General features: G+C 39.1%; 1 protein-coding gene across 1 annotated transcript in view; it reads left to right on the forward strand.

Annotated features, from left to right (window-relative positions):
- Positions 1-22312, forward strand: part of COLEC12 (collectin subfamily member 12) — a 235803-nt gene extending 213491 nt beyond the window's left edge. The window contains exons 6-10 of the mRNA XM_072604343.1: positions 6114-6602; positions 7965-8101; positions 9566-9675; positions 19870-20015; positions 20828-22312. Coding sequence (XP_072460444.1) covers positions 6114-6602; positions 7965-8101; positions 9566-9675; positions 19870-20015; positions 20828-20847 — 902 coding nt within the window. The 3' untranslated portion in view covers positions 20848-22312. The remainder of the gene's footprint in view (positions 1-6113; positions 6603-7964; positions 8102-9565; positions 9676-19869; positions 20016-20827) is intronic.
- Positions 22313-23285: the final 973 nt, after the last annotated feature.

Below are 23285 nucleotides of genomic sequence, written 5' to 3' on the forward strand. Positions count from 1 at the left end.
ATACTAAGAAGTTTTAACGTCCTTGTGTTAAGGACTTTTTTTTTTAGCCACTACCTCCTTTCTGCATTTGGGTCCCTCATTTGGAGCTTTAAGCAGCTACCAGAACTATGGTACCACACTGACTTCAGGGTAGCTGAAGGGAACAAGTAAGTTTTTTCCCAAATGCCTTGCCCCATTTAAATGTCAGTACATCAACATGCCAGGTTTGCTTTCTATCCTACTTTGGGGCTATGAAATAATGGAAATAGCAATGGCTTTAGAATCAAAGACCTAGCTCTGTGACTTATTCCCTGCAGGATCTCAAGAAAATCAACTTTGTTTCTGAGATCCTCAGTTTACCTCTCTGTAAAATTTAGTTCATCTAGATCACCTCAGAGATTTCTGCTATTTTGTGGACTGCTTGATATGTGCTAAGTATAATACTAATAGATTAGATTATATTGATTTCTATATGTTCCAAAATGCTTCCAAGTTTAGGTTATTTATTTACCCAATCAACAAACATTGATTGAGGCCTTCATTTCTCATCTAGACAATCCCCATTTTCAATTATATTAAATCTGTCACTATTATTGCTGCTGTTTACATTTCCTAATTAATCTCCTCGTAGTAAACATTGTATTATTACTATTTGATCTAATCCTGAGTTCCATCTACGAAACAAAGAAATACAGTAGGAAACAAGATATTTTGAAGGAAATGTTTGCTTATGGAAATTGATTCTTCTACTTAGTGAGACCACATAACACATGGGCCACATGAACCAATCAAGAGAAATTTATTTCCATAAATCTATTTCTTCAGAATATCCTAGTCTCCTATTGTATTTCTTTGTTTTATAGATAAAAATTTCATCCAAGACAGTGATGAAGTGGTGGAGGGCAATAAAGAACCAGGTATTATTGGATTATGTTGGCTTTATGTAGTGCCTTTCCTCCACAAAGCTCAAAATTCATTAATGCTTTCCTGGCAGGGCCTCCTTGTCCACTGTAATCCTGCCTTGCACTTCACATTTGTTCATTTCAAAGTTTGCCTGAGACACAAGCACAGCTGTGCAAAATTCTTGGCCTCCTCAAGAAACGAGCCAAAAGAAGCTGCTTTTGCTGAAGCTAAATTGTATCTGAAATTTCAACTAAATACATGCTGAGTCTTTATACTGGGAAAAGTTCATTTATGAACAAATGAACTTTTTTAGGAAAATATTTTGTTTTCAGTGTAGATAATTGAAGGATTTTTCTATTAACTCCACACAGAGGACATTCCAGGCCTTGTGTCACGTGCTTTTGAATAGCAAATTCACTAACCATTGAACCTACTTTTCTGCTTCATGTTCAGGAACACACAGGTAAAGCCATCTGAGTGCCATCCCCTCCCCAGATTCCACAGAATTTCTCTGAGAGAGTCTGTTCTAAGTAAACAATCACCTACAGGACTGTTGTAGCTCCAGGTAATTGAGAAGAGGCTTCCTGTTCATTCCAAATTATTGTGTACAAATTAGCAGTGGGAGTAAGGAGTAGGCAAGGAATGATCCTTCCCTAGTCAAGGATCACTGATGGAGGAACATTACAGCTGCACTTTGCTCTTGTTCAATTGTTTTTCAGTTTTTCAGACTCTCTGTGACCCTATTTGGGGTTTTCTTGGCAAAGCTACTGGAGTGGTTTGCCATTTACAGATGTTAAGTGATATACCTTAGGTCACCCAGCTAGTAAATATCTGAGGTCAAATTTGAACCCAGGGCTTCTTGACTTCAGGAATGGTACTCTATCCACTGCACCACATTTTTTTTATACTTTCAAAACCGTATATGTAAATAGCTCACAGTTCTATACTGTATCAAGGTTTTTTAAAGCTATTTTCTTTCAACATCCCTGTGAAATGGATCTCATAATTAGTATTATTTCCTAGGTAACTAACATTCAAAGAGATTTAGCACTTTTGCTCATAATTACCCAATAAGTATCAAAGCCAAGATTTGAAACCTTATTTCCAGTGCTCTTTCCCCTACCCTTTAAAAAGTATATAATGGGAGGCATGGTGGCATATGCCTGTAAGCCCTGCTGAAGCTCACTGGTCACTTGCTTGGCAGTTCTAAGCTACTGTAGAGCTAAAGTCTGTTGAGTGTCCACACTAATTCTGGTACCAATATGGTGAGCCCCCAGAGAAGGGACCATCAGACTATCCAAGATGGGTGTGAACCAGCTTGGGCCAGAAAGGGAGCAGCTCAAAGCTCCCATGCCAGTCGTAGTAGGATCAGGCCCCTGAGTGACTGCTGCTCTTCCAATGTCTCCAAAAGAATAAAATAAAACAGGGATAGTTATTGGACCTGAGATTTCATTGGTGGACTAGGGAAACCCTTCTAGAGGGAGAATGCAACTCCTTCTATATGCCAGTTGACACCTTTTCTGCAATTTTGGTATGAGAAAGCTGCTCAAGTATTTAGAATCAGCCAGATAATACATGGCCAAATTGAGACTTGAACCTCGATATCCTTGGCTTCAAGGCCAGCTCTCTAACCACGACACTAGGGGTGTCAAACTGAAATAGAAAGAAATCCCTGAAAACTTGGAAAACCACAAGTGAATATTATTTATATTACATCATATTTTTATTTATTTAGTCAAACATTTCCCCATTACATTTTAATCTGATCAGCAGCCTTCAGTCCATGAGCACTTCTGTACTACTCCTTGCCATCCCTCTCCCTCCCTCCCTCTCTCTTCATCCCTCTCCATATCTTTCCCTCCCTTTCTCTCTCTTCCTCCCCCATCCTCTTCGTTTCTCTCTCTCCCCCTCCCTCTTCCATCTCTCTCTTCCCATTTCCCTTCCTTCCTTCCCCCCTCTCTCCATCTCCAGTCTCTTCCTCTCCTTCTCCCTCTCCCTCCCCCCACATATAAATGGATTAATTAATGAATAAATTCATAAATAAATGAATGACTTGCTTAAAGTCACCTAAGCCATAAATAACAGTGCCCAAATTCAAACTCAGATGCTCAGATTTCCCCTTGCAGCACTCTGCCAGCCCACTGTGCTATGGAGTTCAGATTTCAGATTAACCAACAGTGACTCTACTCAAACACTGATTTTGAAATTTTCTTGTGCTTCTTGACTCTTGCCATTTGAACACCAATACAGGGCTGGAAAAGTAACTTAGAACATCCTTTTCTCTCTGAACAGCAATTTCTAAGGTCTTGGAATTTCAAGGCTTCAGGAATTCTTGAATCCAAGAAAAAGGGGGAAAAACACAAAGCTTCTTAGAATTTGGTTATTGTTCATGCTTATGCATTTCTGGATGCGATTGTGATGACTTTAGCAGGGAAATGGGCATCCTAGCACTTCAGGATCCTAAGCCAGGTAGCCACCCCTTTGGCCTTGAGATTTAATAACAATTTCAGTCAGTTTGACAGAAAATCAGAAATTAACCTGAAATGCTGCCTTAGCTATCACATTTACCTCTACATTCATAGTTTTAATATTTTTTTAGCTGAGGGTTAAAGCTGCTACTTTCATATGCTCAGATACATATATAGTTTCCATTGTTTTGGCTAAAGCCCCTTTTTTGAAGATGGATTTTATTTTAGCCTTAACAGCAGCCTAAAAAAAGAAATAGAGGAAGACATAATTAGTCAATGCTTTATGTCATTCCAGATGCTAACAAGTGATGCCAACTTGAGTATTCTGTGGGGACAGACTATGACCCTGGCATCAATCAGCTACTTTTTATGAGGAGCCAATGCTAACTTTCAAAACGGTTTTAGATGTTTTTCTCAATGATCAAACAAATCCATGGCAAACAGGCAAATTCCGAGTCAGGCTCCAATGAAAAGAGTTCACAATGTGCCCTACAGTATGCATATCATGAAATAGTACTTTAAACAGTGTCTGAAGGCATTCAGGGTCAGCTCTTAAAGCAGTGACTTAGATTCTGGCAGCAACCTGACACTATGGACAAAGACCTCAAAAACGATATTCTTGGCCAAAAGTTCACGTATAGTCATACATATTAAAGCACATTTTATTAAGAGAGACAGAGATGGTTGTAAATATTTCCCTCTGTGCCTTCATAAAATGTCCTTGGGCCATTTAACTCCCACCTGACCAAATCTCTTTGGTTAAAGTAGAAATGAACCTCAAATTGAGGGTCAGACCAACTGACGAGGTACAGAAACCTAATCTTTCCCTAATGAGTCTAAAACATTACCCAGGGATGATTTTAGACATTTATCCAGAGCAAATTTCTCCCTTGTTTTTCCTTAAATTCTCCATCCTTTACTAGTTCCATAAATCAGTATCATACAAGAATGTATTTCCTCCTCAAGTATGGTACTGACTATGGGTATCTGCTTTTGATGTTACCCTTAAAAGTGAGTCAAGTGGATAAGGAACCATTCCTAGCTCTAAGGGAAATCACTAGAAAGCCTGAGATAGACTGAGGTAGATAGACTGAGACTCCCATCTCAAGTAGAAGTTCAATAAAAAATCAGATCCTGCGGAGACTAGAAAGATAGAGTTGATAATCCACCTACATAGTGAGAGTCATCAGGGTAGAGATGACATTTGAACCCATAGAGTTGACAAGATCAACAAAAGAAAGTTTGTAGAGAATCCAGGACAGTAGAGAATCCAGGACTGGGCTCACTATGTCAACACAGAAGAAAGGATACAAAAGTAGGGAAGTGTATTTCAGATTTAGAGTCTTGCAGATATCCCTTAACCTAAGGATGGGTCCCAGTCCAAAGTTACTCCATTTTCAGTCTCACTCCCTTCCTCTTCATGGGGTTAGGCAAAGTCAGTGACTGCTGCTCATTTTGCAGTGATGTGTGCAAACAGAATCAAGGTCACGGAATCAGGGAGTAGAGGAGAAGACTGCTCCTGAATTCTAGGTCCAAGCTTTTGAATTAGCTTGTGTCCCTACTGCAGTAACATAACTGGAAGAGATGGAAGAGGAGTGGAGTGTGGGGTGTGAGCATTTTAACACAATTCTTCCACTCTTTATGTGAGTATTCAGCAGGGCTACCGGCAGCCCTAAGCTGGAAGCTTTGACCCAAAAGAGGGAATCAGTTGAAAGAGACAAGGGGCCATGTAGAAGAGGGAGAGTCAAAGGGCATATTGACAGTAAAGCAATAAAAGGTCTAAGTAAAGGAAGCACTAAATACTCAGCTGGAAAGAATCCTGAGCTCATTCTCAACTGCCTTTCAAAGGACTACAAAATCCTATAGGAGATTGTGGAGAGCTTGAGAAGAATGAGAACTGATCACTCATTTCAACAGGAAGGAAGGAAGGAAGGAAGGAAGGAAGGAAGGAAGGAAGGAAGGAAGGAAGGAAGGAAGGAAGGAAGGAAGGAAGGAAGGAAGGAAGGAAGGAAAAGGAAGGAAGGAAGGAAGGAAAGAGAGAAGGAAGGAAGGAAGGAAGGAAGGAAGGAAGGAAGGAAGGAAGGAAGGAAGGAAGGAAGGAACTTGTTAATATTACTTATTAACATTATTACTATAGTCCAAGCACTGTGCTAAACACTTTACAAATATTATCTCATTTGATTTTCACAACTCTAGGAGGTAGGTGCTATTATTGTCTCCATTTTATAGTTGAAGAAACTGGGGCAGACAGAGGGTAAGTGATTTGTCCAAGGTCACATGACTAGTATGTGTCTGAGATTAGATTTGAACTCAGGGCTTCCTGACTCGAGGCCCAGTGCTCCATCTTCTATCTATAGTAAATAGTTGGAGACATACCCTTACCTAAGCTGTGCTACTAAAAAGCTGCTTATAAAGCATATATTTAAAATGGAGTAGGGAAAGTTGTTTTTTAAAAGGATTTTTTTTAATGAATCCTTAAAAAAAATAACACAGTAAAGAATCTTTTGATAAAGTCAATAATTGATCCATAATATGTACTATTTTGTAAGTTTAGTTTTTTGCATTTTGGAAATTTTCTACAAAAAAGTCTATAAATAGTGTTTTATCAGTCATTATTTATAGAGTCAATAATTGATCCATAATATATAGTGTTTTGTCAGTTTAGATTTTTGCACTTCAGAAATTTTCTATAAAAATTCTACAAATATTGTTGTCTTTTATTAACCATTATTTATATCAGTTACATTTTTTATTCTATTTCAGGCCCTCCTGGTCCCCGAGGACCTAAAGGTGACAGGGGACCCCAAGGACCTCTTGGTCCTACTGGTAACAAAGGACAAAAAGGAGAGAAAGGGGAGCCAGGGCCACCAGGCCCAACAGGTGAAAGAGGCCCGGTTGGACCAATTGGCCCTCCAGGGGACAAAGGCAGTAAGGGTTCCAAAGGATCTCAAGGACCGAAAGGACAAAGAGGATCCCCCGGAAAGACTGGCCCACCAGGACCAAGTGGAGACCCAGGCCCTCCAGGCCCTGCTGGCAAGGATGGTGCTCCTGGCCCACAGGGTCCCCCTGGCTTCCAAGGATTACAGGGCACTGTGGGAGAACCTGGAGTTCCTGGTCCCCGAGGACTTCCTGGACTACCTGGTGTGCCAGGCATGCCAGGTCCAAAGGGCCCACCTGGTCCACCAGGCCCCTCAGGAGCAATGGCTCCACTGGCTCTACAGAATGAACCAACACCAGCACCAGAGCCTAATGGTAAGTCTGGGTAGCCCCAGAGGAAAGCCAGGAGGGCATTCATCTACAGGGTAGAGCTCACAGCTTTGACTCACCTTTATAGAATGTTTACTGGGCTCTGTCCTGCTATCCCAGCTTATTTAGCAGTGAAAGTATCATGCAGGGTAAGCATGAGAACCCTGCTGCTTTAACAGGCCGAAGCACCATATGGTGTCACTCAAACTCGTATGTTTCATTCTCTCAATGTGATCAGGGTTTCTACCTCTTGTTTATTTAGCTGGGTTGGACTTTCAGAAAGCATGCCCTTCATTGAAACCTGAGGTTGGCCACCACATGAGTCTTCTTTTCATCTATTCTCTTCTCCCCAGGGATGAAAATGTTCTTCAATTCACCACATTAATATTCACACTGAGCCCCCTGTTACCCATCTATATGCAATTCATTTTTCTAAAATATGAGGTGGTTCCTATACTTATATGTTTATTACAGCTTTATGTTCATATATATATGTGTGTATGTATATATATGTATACCTATGTATATACATTTATACAGTCATATACCTATATATAGATAATGTCACTGCATATGTGTATACGTATATACACATATACACACATACATGTACATTCATGCAAACAAGGACAGGCTGTTTGGAAGAGCCCTTGGGTCCAGAAAGAACTGGGTTTTAAATCCCATCTGTAACAATTACTGGCTGTGTACCTCTGGGCAAATCACTTAACTTTTCAGTGCCCCAGGTGACTCTAAACCTGTCTATAAATTGCAGAGCAGGTGCCAGTTTGCATTGGTAGAAGGGATTTCCTAATAATGAAATCGCAGGTCTGCCTCTCCAAAGAAAGTTGTTAGAATTTAGATTTAACTTTTTCATCAACCCAGACCCAGACCCAATTCTGAACAGCAAAATGCTCTTCGAGAAGACGCAGGTTTTCATTATTGCTACCTTGGTTTATTTTCTTTGTCCTAAGTCCTGGGTCCTCACATCCAATTATTTATAGACACCATATGGATTCCAGGCTATGGTGCACATCTGTGCCTTCTTCAGTTTTTTTTTGAACAGACTAATCCAGATGTAGATCGAATGTAAAGACAGGGAAATAATAGTCCCACAAATAGCTATTTCCCAAATTGTGTGGTCTCAACTACTGTATGGAATTTTACAACCTTAACAAAGATTAAACTTTATATTAAGCACTTAAGTAAAGTTTTGCAATGTGTGTCTCTTTGTGGGCTCTGCACAACAAAATGCATGGATGTCCCTTGGATATAGAAGCAACCAGGGACCAACTGTATGTCTCAAATATCCCTAAAAAGATACATCATACTCATGCTATTTTAACCAGTGTTTAATGTTCATTTTCCCAGGATGCCCCCCTCACTGGAAGAACTACACAGACAAATGCTACTATTTTTCAACAGAAAAAGAAATTTTTCATGATGCAAAACTTTTCTGTGAAGACAAGTCTTCACATCTCATCTTCATAAACACAAGAGAAGAACAGGTATGCGTATGGCAATGAAAGGATATTTGGAGACGAGATCACAGGACTGGGGAGAGGTGGATACAAAGATACTGAGCGTTCATAGTCAAGTAAGCACGTCCAGAAGGCAAACTCTCAGCATTTATCCAAAAGAGAACTGATGTTACAGAAAGATTTTCTCATCCCCTCTAGTCTGTAAATGCTACTTAATTTTGTTAAAAGGGCTAATTATTAGACCCCCAAAGTAACCATGTTGATAGACTAGGGAGTTTTTCCTTTTGTGCCTATACATTAACAGAAAAGCAGAGAAACAAAAGTATTATGAGGAAAATGGGAGAGCCCTTCAAGGAAATATAGTAATAAGCATTCATTCATGTACACAACAAGAATTTAAGTTCCTAATATGTACAGAACATCATTCTAGAGGGAAACATAAAAATCAGTAAAATGAAGTCCCTGATCTTACGGAGATTATAATTTACTAGGTATGGGGAGGAAAAAACATATACACAAATAATCATAATACCAAGAAGTTCCTGGAAAAGATCATTTACAACTATAGAAATAAAGAAACACTTCATGGAAAAAGTAACATTTGAACTGGGTCCTAGAGAAGTGGGTTGAAATTCATCAGGAAGAGATGAGGAAAAAAAAGTGTACATTCCAGACACAGGAATTGGCTTAAGTATAAACAAAGTTGTGGAAAACTATGAGATGTGTATGTGTTCGGTCATTTTTCAGTTGTGTCTCTTGGGGTATTCTTGGCAGAGATACTGGAATGATTTGCCATTTTCTTCTGTAGCTCATTTTACAGATGAAGAAACTGAGGCAAACAGGGTTAAGTGACTTGCCCAGTCTGAGTCTGGATAGTGTCTGAGACTGGATTTGAACTCAGGAAGATGAGCCTTCCTGACTTCAGGCCAGGCACTGTATTGTTCACTGCGCCACCTAACTGCTGAAGATGTGTACTGTGGATATCAAATAATGCAATTTGGCTGACTTAGGAGTTGGTTGCATATGTAGTAGAGGATGGGGCAGGAAGAGCACAGTAGGCTGCATAGAGTATGGCACTTAGAATGTTCTTGTTTGTCTCTACTAAGACCCTCCTACAGTAGCTTCCTGGAGCCCTTCCCACAATAGCCAACCAGATTTGGATCACAGAAGAAAAGATGTCAGTGGGGTCAAGGGTTCCAAGGGTTTTCAGCGGGTCATCCTAAAATAATTTATCATCAAAGAAAAGCAACTATCACAACCCCATAAAGGATATGAAAGGGCAAAAGAGAAAGATAAATTGAAAAAAATATAATTAGAAATTAAAACAGGGTGGGAGAAGGCAGTTTAATGTATTCTAACAAATACGTTCCTTAAAAAACAGGCTGGATTTCTAAATGGTTTTTAAAAGAAGAGGTGGCTAACTGACCTCAAAACCCCGATAAGTCATCTGTCTTAAGGAACAGTAATAATGCCCTACCCCCTGTTTTGCAGCAATGGATAAAAAAGCAGATGGTGGGCAGAGATAGCTTCTGGATTGGCCTTACAGACTCCGAACAGGAGAATGAGTGGAAGTGGCTCGATGGAACTATCCCGAAATACACGTGAGTACTGAAAAGTTTTCTAGAGTTTGATGAAATTATATGTCCTTCACTAGATTGTAAGGTCCTTGACAGTAAGGCCTATCTTTTGCCCTTTTTTGTATCTCCAGCACTATGCACAGTGCTTGCACATAGTAGGCACTCAGTAGACATTTATTGATTAATAATGTGGTGGTTCAATAATTATGGTCTTTTCTTCCCTATTTCCTGTGCTCCTCCTTAGCCATACTACTTAGAGAGTAGTACTTGGAGTTAGAGAACTCCATCCAGATTTATAAACATTGGTAATTCTACATCAGGAAATTGCTGAGTCCTATGATGATGAGGATGAAGATGATGGTACTTATATAGTGCCTACTGTGTGTCAGGCACTGTGCTAAGTGCTGTATAAATATTATCACCTTTGATCCTCACAACAACTTTATGAGGCACTATTATTGTTCCCCATTTTACAGTTAAGGAAACTGAGGCAAACCTAGATTAAGTGACTTGCTCAAGGTCACATGGCAAATAAACGTCTACGGACTCCAGGCCTAGCACTTTGTCTACTGAGCCACCTAGATACCTAGAGCATTTGGTGGACTTTGGTTTTTGCTGGGTTTTTTGACCAAAAGGAAAATTGAATACTGAACAGAATCACAACATGATACTTTTTGCCCAGACACTTTTTTCTAAGTGCTATGTTGGGTGAACCAATAATGAAAGCCAGGAGTTTCCTGGTCACTGTGAGATTTTCCTCAGCAGCAATTCTGTTGGCTATTTTGCAGAGTGCCTGTCAGTGGCACGTTATCAGGAAAACTAAATCCAGTTTGTTATCCTGACCTAACATCTAATTATGAAATGTAAACATTATGCCCTTCTCACAAACTGGAATTTTAGTTGGGCAGCAAAACAATTGAAGTTGTAGACAATCAAGGATTTCTCATAAATTCAACTGAGATACTACCCCTATAAAAAATAAGCATAGAACAGTAGAAGCAATTTAAATTGACTTTCTGGACCACATTTTATACACAGTAACATCTCCAAACATTCAAGCCAATAGTTGCAGCCTCTTTTCCAACCCAAATAGAATTGTCTATTAACAAGGAAAAAAATATATAGATTTGAATTTTCCAAAATAAGACATGTAATAAAAACAACCCATTGCTGAGCCTGGATAGGTAAAAGCACTTATCTTTGCTCATTCCAAATAAGCATCCCCTTTCCTCTTTGGGAGTAACTAGGTGGTACAGTGGATAAGGCCTAGAGTCAGGAATATGCATGCTCATAAGTTCAAATCCTGCCTCGGACACTTACTACCTGTATGACTCTGGAAAAGTCACTTAACCCTGTTTGCCTCAGTTTCTCCATCTGTAAAATGAACAAGAGAAGGAAATGGCATACCACCCCAGTATCTTTGCCAAGAAAACCCCAAATGAAGTTACAAAGAATCATACATGACTGAAAGCGGCTGAACAACAATTTTTCTCTGAATACAAGTGGGCAGACTAGGTTCAGAACTGGTAGAGTTTGGCATGATTCTTTTCTCAAACTCTCTGGTTCTACCCTGAAGCCCCAAGAAAATGTATTTATAGCTTAAACTGGTTCATATCCAGATTCTCACTAAAAAAGGAGGGGGAAATAGAAAGATATTCCACTTACAATGTAAATCAGATATGGGGCAGCTATTTTCTTCCTCCACACAAAAGAAATACTTAACCCAAGAGAGTCACAAATACACATTGACAAAATATTTAAATACACATCAGCAGTAACAACTTACAGCTATTATTATACTCCCCCAAGAGGTTGATACTTAAAACATCAAGATATGAAGCAGGAACTGCTAAATTGGCACTTCCTATTTCTCCTTGGTTGTACATTGTCCAAATAATTCCCTTATCTTCTGCCAAGGTTACCCAGGAGGAAAGTGGAAGCAATTTAAATTGACTTCCTGGACCAAATTCTCCTCCATTCCACATACTCCTTCCCTCTCTGAAGCAGAAACTCTTCCTATTGTCAGTCAGTTCCCAACTGAAGAACCCATGATATCTAGGCCTTTCAAATTCATAATGTTGCCTCCAAGGCTGGAAATCTCCATGTCAGAATCACTACTTAGTCAGCCTTGCTCAAGAGAAGAATACAAATCACAAGAAGTAACCAGCAACCAAAGAAAGGTCCAGACTCAGGCTTCCTTAACCCAAAGCATGTGCTTTAACTGCCATGTGCTGGGGTGGAGAAAGGGTGTGAGGAATTATACCATTTTACAGATGAACAAATAGCAGAGGCAGCAAATGACTTGCCCAGTCACACAGTTAGTAAATAGCAGGGCCAGAGCTTAAATCCAGTTCTTCTGGCTTTATGTCCAGGGATGTTCCCACTAAATCAGATGAAGAGGGAGTATAATTCAAGAACACTCAGACAGTAGCAGGATATTAATTAGTCTTCATACTGCATGTAGAATTTCATAATTTAGAAAACATTTCTAAACCAGTAACACAGTTAGGAAATGCTTTAAAATTCATAAATGTATGTACCTAGGAAACAAAGGTAAATGCCAGATAGCTCCAAAATAATGCCTAGATATTGCAGTAAGGCCTTTAGCACATTGAGTAGCCATCACCAGTCATCTTAGCCTGTGTCTTGCCACTGGAATCTGGTGACTTTGGAGGAGAGAGTGAGGCTGACAACTCTGCACAGCCCTACTTCACTTAAATCCAATTCCCTTGCAAGTTTAAAACATCCCACTTCTGATGTCATTGGTCCCCTTCGAGAACAAAAGACAAGCACCAACAATAACCTGTGAGCACATTGAGTAGATACCCAATGAGAGATTCTTGGAAAGGCATGAACAAATTCACATGAGATGAGAAGATGTGAAATGGTTGCAATCTACTCTTTTAGAGGGAGGGCACACATTGAGGAGATTACAGATCCATCAACTGTATTGTTGAAGTGTTGAATTAAATGGCTTGCCTGAGTCAAAGAGGGGGACATAAGACTTGACATTATGAGGATATGTCTGCTAGTGAATGCAAAATAAAACTTTTCTCCTTAGGCTCACGATGCCTTGGATATCTAAGGAGATAGTCGTTGGATTCAGCTAGCAAAGCAAAGGCAGAAGCATCAAGAGTGTCAGTCAATCAATAGACATTTACTAAGTATGTACTATGTGTCTGGTACTATGCTAAGACCTGAAGATGAAAAGAAAAGTAGAAAACAATCCCTCAAAGAGCTGCTCGCAGTCTAATGTGGGAGACAACATGCAAACAACTATGTACAAGCAGGCTATCTACAGGATAAATTGGAGATAATCAATAGAGGGAAAGCATTAAATTAAGGGGAATATGTGAATGCACTTGAAAGTCAGAGGCCATGCTTGAACTTGGGTTTTCCTGGCCCTGAGGCTAATTTTCTATCTGCTACATACCGTGCTGCCTCACACATCCAGCCTTGGTAATCGTAAAAATCCTTTAAAGTTGCTATAATAGAAAAATGAAGCAAGAGCTACAGAGGAAAATGGCAAGGGAGGGGAAGGGCAGAAGTATAGACCATTAAAGAAAAGAAGATTGGCTTTCTCTGCTTGATAAGATGCCAGGATCATTATTTTTTATTTGGATAAGTCTTCTCCACAATTGCCGCACTTTCCTCATGTCTATAAATGCAAAAAAAGGCAAGAAAAGGGAAAGCTTTGAGTTGGACTATCCAAGAAATCCAATCTTAATCCTTTCCTCTAAGAAGAAGCCAATGCTGGCCCATATGGAATGGATTGAGCAGGAACAGATCTGTCCAGGCCAGCTCTCCCAAGATGAAACTGGGCTCTCCTTCCCCAGACTCCAGCAAGAATTATGTGCTTTAGGAATGAAGCACCATTGGTAGTACCTGGGACTCAGATAAGTTTTAAATAGCAAGCTATCTGGTTTGGAATGCAATCCCCAAACCACAGACGCTTACTCGGAGACCCTCTGAGAGTTTGGGCTTTTGCATCAGAGCCACAGGACTCAGATTCTGCTTCTCATTTTCCACAGGAAGGAAAAATGTAAATATAAGAATCTTGAAGTTCAAATTTTAAAATATAGTATGGCAAGAATAAAATATTCAGAGATAATACAAGGCCCCAAAAATGAAATACCAAGATGGATAAGAATGGATACTGCATAAACTGAGAGAGGACTCCACACATTGTTAAACTGCCTGATCACAGCTTCCTGTGGGAAAGTATAATTTAAAAAATCATTCATGATATATCTTACCACATACTTCACTGAAAAAAAAATGGAACCAATCATCACGTTCTTCCCATTTCTGCACTTACAGTCAGTTCAGCATCCTTCCCCATTGTCTCCTTTGCTCTAGTTTCTGGGGCAGAGATGGTTCTTGTCATTGCCAAGATCATCCCATCTATTTATACCTTTAATTTGATTTCATCCTGTCCCTTCTAGAACTTTTATTATGTACATTCCACCTATCACATCCAGTCTGTTTATATCTATTTTCTCCTTCTCTGCTGCCTACAGATGTCCCCCAAGTTTCTCCATTCTTTAAAAAAAAAGAAATTCATTTGACCCTGCCATCCTCTCAACTATCAACCTGTGCCTATCCTCTCTTTCATAGCCAAAGTCCTAGAAAAAGTCATTTATACCCATTGACTTAAATTTCTCACCTCCCACTCACTTCTCAATCCTTTTCATTGTGAGTTCACTCCATCATGTATGGAGTGGAAACTGCTCTCCATACCCAGCTCCATCCTCTGCTCATACCTGAAGTCACCACATCTTGATATGTAAGATTTTTGTGACATTAATGACACAATTGTAATGTGCATCAGCATTACAAAAGATGGAAACATAGTCTGTACATACTCTTTTCCTCTAATTGTTCATCCTCATGTCTTTGAAATGACTATAAGAATTTTTTTTAAAAAACACCTTAGAGAGTGACTATTTTGTACATTGAAATTGTAGCTAGGATCTCACTGACCAATAATAAGCTTGTCCAGACAAAGGAATAACACAGAGCAGAACATCAAGGGCAAGAGGATGTTTGGAGGGGCATAAGCAGTAACTCATTCCATTTTCACTCATCACAATTCAGCCAGAATGGCAATAGGCCAAACCACCACGGAGAAATCCTCTTCAATGCAGACCGCTGTACCAGGAAGGGATTCTCTAGCAAAAGCATTCTTCTTACTAGTAACACTTCCCAGTTATAAGGCCAGAGCTTAACCAATGGGAGTTTCTTGGCCATGAAATTTAGGTCAATTTTGTGGGCAATAAGAAAGCTCATTGGTTTGGGAGTCTGGAAAGGACCATGGCCAACATTTAGAACTTAAGTGCTGCCTCCCTCAAGATGAAAATGAAATCTGGGAAATTTCAGACCAACCAGTATAGCTCTGAGGATGCTGGAACATTTTTTAGGAGGTTTTCCTATTTGCGGGTAAGTTTATCAATGTGGTGGAAACAGTTTCAGAGTCTTCTGGTATACTCAAAATAGGTTGTTAAGGCACAAATGCTTTATACAAATAAATCCATTCAATCGTGAGCTCCTCAAGGGCAGAAACTATTCCTAGCCTGACATATAGTAGACACTAAATAAATACTTATTGACTGATCGACTGACAAATGCCTTGCTAGAATGTGTTGCTGTTTTTATGCCTACTACTGCATGAGATTCAGGCACTGTCCCCATCTCTGGTTTCAATCTCTCATGCTGTGAGATAGTACTCATAAATATAATATGTAACCAAGGGAAACATTTAAATATGAAAAATGCAATAGGTATATGGAGGAGGCATGGCGTGCACGCAGAAAAAAAAAACAATAGGTGTTTGTAGCATAGAGAGAAGGATGTTTCCCAGCCTTCACATATGGTTCAAGTTAAAATTTATTCTGGAATTCTTCAGCAAAATACATGTGATCTTTCTCTGCTCTATCCCCATCTTTCTCTCCACAATTGTAAATGTGTGCTGGGTCACTATTTTATTCTGATCCCACGCTACTATTTCTGACAAGTTTTGTCATGCAAACATTCCAATGTGTTTGTTCTTAGTCTTCTAATACAGGTTAATAATCTCTATGCTAGGCATTTAATAAATGCTTGTTGATGGATTGTCTCTCAGTTGTCCTAACTTCAAGTTACATTTCGAGACCATCTACATTATATGACTATTGAGGGTATACCACCCTCCCAGTTATCCAGACTTGAAACTAATGAGTCATCCTTGACTCCTCATTCTCTCTCACAGCCCCCATATCCAATCAATTGCCAAGTCTTGTCAATTCTGCCTTCTAAATATCTCCTGGATATACACCTCCCCTTCTCTTCTCTGATACTTCCACCCTCCTAATATAGGCCCTCATCACCTGGATTATTGCAACAGCCTGCTGATTGATCTCCCTGCCTTTGTAGTGTTGTTACACCTCACCTACGCTCCACCTCCTCTACAATTTGGTGACACTGACCTTGCTGGTGCTCACATTCCAATCTCCTGGACATTTTCACTGGCTGTCCCTCATTCCTGGAATGTTCTCCCTCCCTATTTCTACCTCCTAGCTTCCCAGGCTTCCTTCAAGTCTCAGCTAACATCCCACCTTCTGCAAGAAACCTTTCCCTCTCCTCCTCAAGTGCCTTCCCTCTGAGAATTTTGTTGTTTAGTCCTTTACAGTCATGACCCTGCTTTAGGTTTTCTTAGCAAAGACACTGAAGTGCTCTGTCATTTCCTTCTCCAGCTCATCTTATAGATGAGGAAACTGAGGCACACAGGGTCAAGTGACTAACCCAGGGTCACACAGCTCAAAAGCATCTGAAGCTAGAATTGAACTCAAGATAACTCTTTCAGACTCCAGGCCCAGCACTCTATGCCATCTAGTTGCCCTCAGTTGATTCCATATGTATATTGTATGTATGTAATTGTTTTCAGGTTCTCTTTCCTATTAGACTGTGAACTCCTTGAGAGTAGTTACCTTTTTTTTGCCTTTCTTTGTATCCCTACTGCTCAACACAATGCCTGGCACATAGTAATTGCTTAATAAATACTAATTGATCACAACCATAAAAATCATAACATAAAACTTAGAGGTCATCTTGTTCACCTCATACCAAAAGCATGGGCCCCTCCACAGTATCCCCATGATTCCTGTACGTTATCACTTAAATTTCATATAAAAACCTCTAAGGTCAACAGACAGCTTCCTGATATGGTCCATTCCAGGACAACTCTATGTGTGAGCCAGTTGATCTGCTTTTCTTTTCCTGTTGAGCTGGAGTCTAGCTCTGGGGCTGGCCATACACTGATGTTATCTGTCCTCTGGGGACATCCCTATTACCTTTGCTGCCAGCCCTAGTTGTTCACTCTGTGTCTGGCTCCAAATGAAGAACATTAAAAACATGAAAAAAGCTCAAGATAATTTTGTTAGTTAAGTGAAAGTTAAAGACAATGCTACTGGATCACAGCAACCCACACCACCTATGTAATTTTCAGCCAGTTACCCTTTTGTCTGTATCTCCTCCCATATTAAACTCAGCTGAATGAAAGATAATTTGAAAGTGAAGAACCAAATGAAAAGATTTCTGTTTGTCCTTTCTATGTGCTTGGCACAGTTAACACTTTTTGTTGCTCAGGCATTTCCGTTGTGTAGGATTCTTCATGACCCCATTTGGGATTTTCTTGGCAAAGATACTGGAGTGGTTTGCCATTTCCTTCTCTAGCACATTTTACAGATGAGGAAACTGAGGCAAACAAGGTTAAGTGACTTGCCAAGGGTCACATAGTAAGTGTCTGAGGTCAGGTCTTCCTGACTCCAGACCAGTGCTCTATCCACTATGCCATATGTACTCAATGCTTTTTCATTACTTTTATATGTAAGATTCACCCAGTTTATCAAGAAACTGAGAAGTGTATGGGGTGAGGGTAGAGGGGCAAAAGTAGCTCTAATAATTCTTGTTTATACGTTTGTGAACTACACAATGGCCACTGGCTCTCCAACTCACTATGGTCCTCAGCACACTGAGCAAAATTAAAATATAAGCCCAACCTCACCTGACTACAAAAAGTAAGAGACTTTACTAGTAATATCATGCTATTCAATGATCTGTGTACCATAATCACCTGCTGAAAAGACAGACAAGGTGATACAAAATTGATAAATGCAAGAGATAATGTAAATTCAGCAAACACTCTACATTCCAGTTCTCTGTGCATTTTCCTTACCTTTCTCACCTACCTTTGGAATCTTATCATCTTCAAAAGTATCTTTCCACTTTGGGACTCACATAAGGTAGTTTGATAGCTAGTTGACAGAAAAAGCATTTACTAAGAATTTCCTAAGTTCCAGGCAATACATTAAGTTCTGCCCTCAGATAACTTATTAGCAGAAGACAGTACATAAAGGAGAGCTAAAAAGAGAGAAGAGGACAGTATGGTGTGGACAAGGTGAGAAGTGATATTGAAACCTGCTTCCATATAGACAAGGTCAAAGCTCAGAGGTTAGCTCATAACTTGTTATAGCCTCCTTCAAGTTATCTTTCCATTACTAAATAGGTTTGATTATGGTCTTTTAGTCACTCTTTATAAAGAATACTCCAAAATACACATTTGAAAGCAAATTCTACCTTGTGTGTTTTTTTAAACTTACTATCAATATCAGATGTCTTTTGTAAACATGATTTGGGGCTGCTGGTCCTACCCTTAGAGGTTTCTGATAATATGGGGTATCCTTAAGTAACCTCAGGACTGTATGTTACTGATGGGAAAATGACTCATCGTTTCTGGAAAGCTGCGTGCATCCTTTTCCAGATGTTTTCTCAGACCCTCCACATCAGGCAGGCGTGTCCTAAAGCTGATCATGGCATCCTTTCAGGCAGTAACCACAAGCTTCTGTGTAGCAACCTGTTTCTTAGAGGGGGAAAAACTACTTCTGATGGCTGAGGTTGGAAGTACATCTAATTTGTTAAATAAAAACATAATCAAGAAGTGCGAACTCTGCCAAAGATCCTAAGGGTTGTTTCAAATTACACAGTCAAGGTTAACAAGCCTTAAAATGAACCCACCCTAAAGAAGTTTACTTTTTGTTTCTGGTTTTTAATTTCTTGAAAAAACTGAAATATTCTAAACAATAGTGAAATTAAATTTATCTTTCTCAGCTAGTGCAACTGACACAACCACCACCAAAGAAGTCATAGCCATTTGTTTATCATTAGAGGGACTTCTAGATGCATAAAATATTTCTTTTGTATACTGGGGGAGCTAGGCAGCATAGTAAATAGAGGACTGGGCCTGGAGTCAGAAGGCCTGAGTTCAATTCCAATCTCAGACACTAATTAGATGTGTGACCCCGGGCAAGTCACTTAACCTGTTTGACTCAGTTTCCTCATCTGGAAGATATGAATAATAATGGCACCTACCTCCCAGGGCATTATGAGGATCAAATGAGATAATTTCAAGCACTTAGAATATGCCTGGCAAATTACTACTATTGCTCTTAACAATTCTGTTCTTATTTTCAGTTCTTATTTATGTTTATATATTTCAAAAACATACAAAGATTCAAATGAGTTTCCAAAAGGCTCTCTGCTCAGAAGAAATAGAAAAAACAATATGTGGGAATAACATTTTTTCATATGTACAAATACAAACCACATTCTCCCATATTTCTCAAAGCCAAGGGAATGAGGACTGAATTTAGAAAATCCTAGCTCTGAAACTCACTGTGTGATCCTGAGCAAGTCAATTAAGCTCTCTGGGCTCCAGTTTCTTCATCTGTAAAATGAAAGTATAAAACTAAATGACCTCTAAAGTCCCTTCTTGAAAGCTATGACCTATGTTAAAAATTTATCATTTGCCTCATCATGATAAACTACATAATTTATTGAAAGTTGGGGTGATTTTTTTTCCCTACAGCTCTGCACTGAAATATCATACTGAGCTGATTTCATTGGGGCAAGGTAAACAAACACCCCGGGGAGTGCAGTATGGAAATCAGACTTGAGGCCTCATGACCTTGACATCCCCATTGTATTGACTTGAGAGACTGCCTTCTCAGCAGCTGCACGTGTGCTTCTCATTCCCAAAAAGAGCATGCACTGTTTTTTAAATAATGTATCTTCATTTCAGGAAAGATACAGTGGTTTAATTTTTTTTTTAAGTTTTTACTTTTCTCCTCTTGATCAAAGACGTCGCTCTGTACAAATAACACTCAATTTTTGTTTTCGCAAAAGAAATTGGAAAACTGGACAGCCCGATAACTGGGGTCATGGCCATGGACCAGGAGAAGACTGTGCTGGGCTAATCTATGCTGGGCAATGGAATGATTTCCAATGTGAAGACATTAACAACTTCATTTGTGAAAAAGACAGGGAGCCAGGTAAGTAGCATGGAGTTCTTAAAAGGAATAATTGTAGAGTCTGGGTCATTATCAGTGGATTTTTATCCATATAACCTTTATTATTCTTGACTGATCTAATACAACAGCATTCATTAAATTTTCCTGTCATAGGGCACCAACATCATGATTTTTTTCAAAAAAAATTGTTGGGAGAGAAAATAAATAATTTTTTATTGAAAAAAATTAAGAATTAAAAAAAAGACAAAGGCAGCATATGATCCCCAAAGACCCACATTGTGCCTTTATGAGATTTTTCTTGACAATCTCACATCACTAACTTAGCCTCCTTACACTCTTCTCTTTTACACTGGGGATTTTAATGCACCTCATCGCATCACATCATTCATTTAAAAGAATGGGGTCTACAGCAACTCAAATTTATGATTCGAATCAAGTTTAGCCAGTCTGATTGTCAGTGGAATAACTTCTAGGGATGAGCATCTGGCCCTTGAATCTGACTAGTAGTTTGGTTTTTTTTGGAGGGGAGGGGTATTAGGGAAGAATGAGTGTCAAAGGCTGTAGTTATTTCCCTTGCTAATTGTTCATCTCTGTGAAATTATATACACTGGGATGACTCTCAGGTGTACAGAGGGGCAGGATACAAAAGAAAATCTAGCCTATGTAAAAACAAAAGATATCAGCAAAAATCTATTTTTGAAAAGAAATTATATACATTATTGTTTAAACCATGCATTTTGGAATCTTGAACAGTAGAACAGATCAGGCAATCCTTATTATTTTAATATAATGTTAACTTGATTAAATATTAAAACTAGTTTTGTTCCTTTTAGCATCAACTTCTGCATTATAATAAGCTGTGAAATGCCAGACATGGACACAAATTCTGGACATCTCCCAAAAGTAAAGGATGTGCCTTTCTGACTAGATCATCTTTTTACCCCGTGGAATAAGAAAGCACTGAAAACTGGTTCAACAAAAATTCCTGCTGCAAATTTTTCTTCCTTTCACCATGACTCAAGGACTTGGGACCTAGTTGAGGGTCAGTGCACAGCTGGATGGAATCCCGTAGCCTTTCTCAGCCAATAACCACCCAAGTATGTGAGTTCTCACTTCAGAAGCACAGGGATACTCCATTCTGAATGAGTGCTTGTTATTCAACTATAGGAAAAGCTTAAACATCTACTGTGTAAACAGTGTGTTACATTTGCTAAAATCCCAAATGTAGGAAAATTATACAGATATACATATATATATATAGTCCAAACTCTTAGTAATAATATGGAATATACTTTTAAGAGCTTTTAAAACTTTGTATTTTTGTACAAAATATTTGCTTTTTATATATTTTTTTCTTTTTTATGGTCATTTTACCAATATACATGAAACCAAAGAAAACAATAATGGTACTAATAATAACTCATAGAATTTTCTTGTCAGATGCAGCTCTTCCCCGTGATAAAGGATGCTTTTTGGTTTTTTTTAATTACACACACATATATATTTATGTATATGTATATATACATATATGTATGTATGTAAATGTCTATATATGCATATACATATATGTATATGAGTGTATCATTTCCCCAGGGAGTTCACTAACTTGAAATAGCTTTATAGACTTTGGCAATGAGAAGTTTATGATTCTGTACAGGTCTAGACAACCAATGATGGTTAAAGTTGGTCTGTATTGGTCACAGGGCCTCTCGCTACATAGTGATCCTGCTCTTAACATTCAAAAGAAGTGGCTGAAGGCCGTTTCTCATTTCTTTATCTTGGTGGTGTTGATGGGAAGGTGTTTATTGGAAAATGTAGAAGGTCTCCATCTCTGGCTCTCTAAAGGGCTCCACTTAGGTTTCTAAGCATATGCCCAGTACTCCAGGAATCCCACAACAGCAGGTGTTGCCTGCCAAGAGATCCAAGGGTTAGTTCAGCCAACAGCGCTGTCTTTGGAAGGACAGAAATAAACTATGTGCTTCCTGAAATGTTTGCATTTTTTGAGTCAAGTTTCAGAAAAGTAGTTCCGAAGTACCTAAGTTCTCAAATGTTAGAGTAAATGAAGGGCCACTAAATCACAATCTTGAAAATGAACTATTCCCAACCCCTCTCCTCATGAGTCCTTCTCTAATATCTCCCTTCATTCAAAAAACTAAAGTAAAATATGTCTAAAACAGGCATTGGGCACTGCCCATGCTCAGGGGTGAGGTCTCCACCCAGCAGATAACCTATCCTCCCTTCCCCAAGGACCTGCCTGTGCAGTGCTGCTATCTATCGTAAATAAAATTTTTAAAGAATAAAGAAATAGTTCAACTTTATCAGTGGTGTGATTTGTCTTCAATTCGGCTACTCGCCATGATTTATGCCATCTGTACATCCTTTTAGCTTTGTGCCTGGAGTTTACTAGAGAAAAAACGACCAGTTCATGAAGGTTCTGCCTGAAGTTAGACTTCTAGCTACCCTGCTCCAAAGCTCAAACCCAAAGGAATCAGGCCTCTTATGACTCACAGGCCTTTGTGGGCAAACCTTGACCCCCTTTCTTCCTGTTTCTCATCTGTCAATTGTGATTTGTCTTGAGAAATAACTTTTAAAAAAATCCAAGGAATTTCTAATGTATACATCAGAAAGAAAGGCTAGTGCTGCTCGAACAGCTGAAAATATTCATGCCACAGTCAGTATTTTTCTTCCAGCAAGAATGTTTCAATTTTCAGAAGGTAATTTGGAAGACTTTTAATGATTTATTCAATAAAGTCAGATGGTTTAAAACATTATGAGGCAATCAATGCATGTAGGACAATGTATTTGACTGTGTATAGACCAGATGTTTCTCTGCACACTCCGAATTTAGGCCATTTTCAAGAGAATAAGTTTCACAAAAATGTGACATTATCAAATAAGAGAACATATGTCTAGCTCTTTGCAAACTTTAGAGCATGATATAAATGTTAACAATTATTATTATATGTAATGATATCTTCAGAAACCTGACTGGCTACTTGTGGTGAGGAGGTGGAAAATGGTTTCCCCATCAGTGGGCAAGGAAGAATGAAAGTTTCACTAAAAAGGGAAAAAAAACCCTTTCTCCTTCCTTCCTCTATGATCAGTGCTCATCATCTTTCTACATCCTTACAATTTTGAATCAGTTTGAGCTGAAGCAGGCAGCAAGCAGGAATAGCTACTACCACAGGAAGAAAGTTTTTAAGGAAGTAGAAAACTGTATTAATCAAATAACAACACTGAGCATGTAGATTTCTGCCCCAAACGGCAGAATTTATTTCCCCTTGAAAAAAA

Source organism: Notamacropus eugenii, chromosome 4 (assembly GCF_028372415.1).
Source record: "Notamacropus eugenii isolate mMacEug1 chromosome 4, mMacEug1.pri_v2, whole genome shotgun sequence".
Classification (NCBI taxonomy): domain Eukaryota; kingdom Metazoa; phylum Chordata; class Mammalia; order Diprotodontia; family Macropodidae; genus Notamacropus; species Notamacropus eugenii.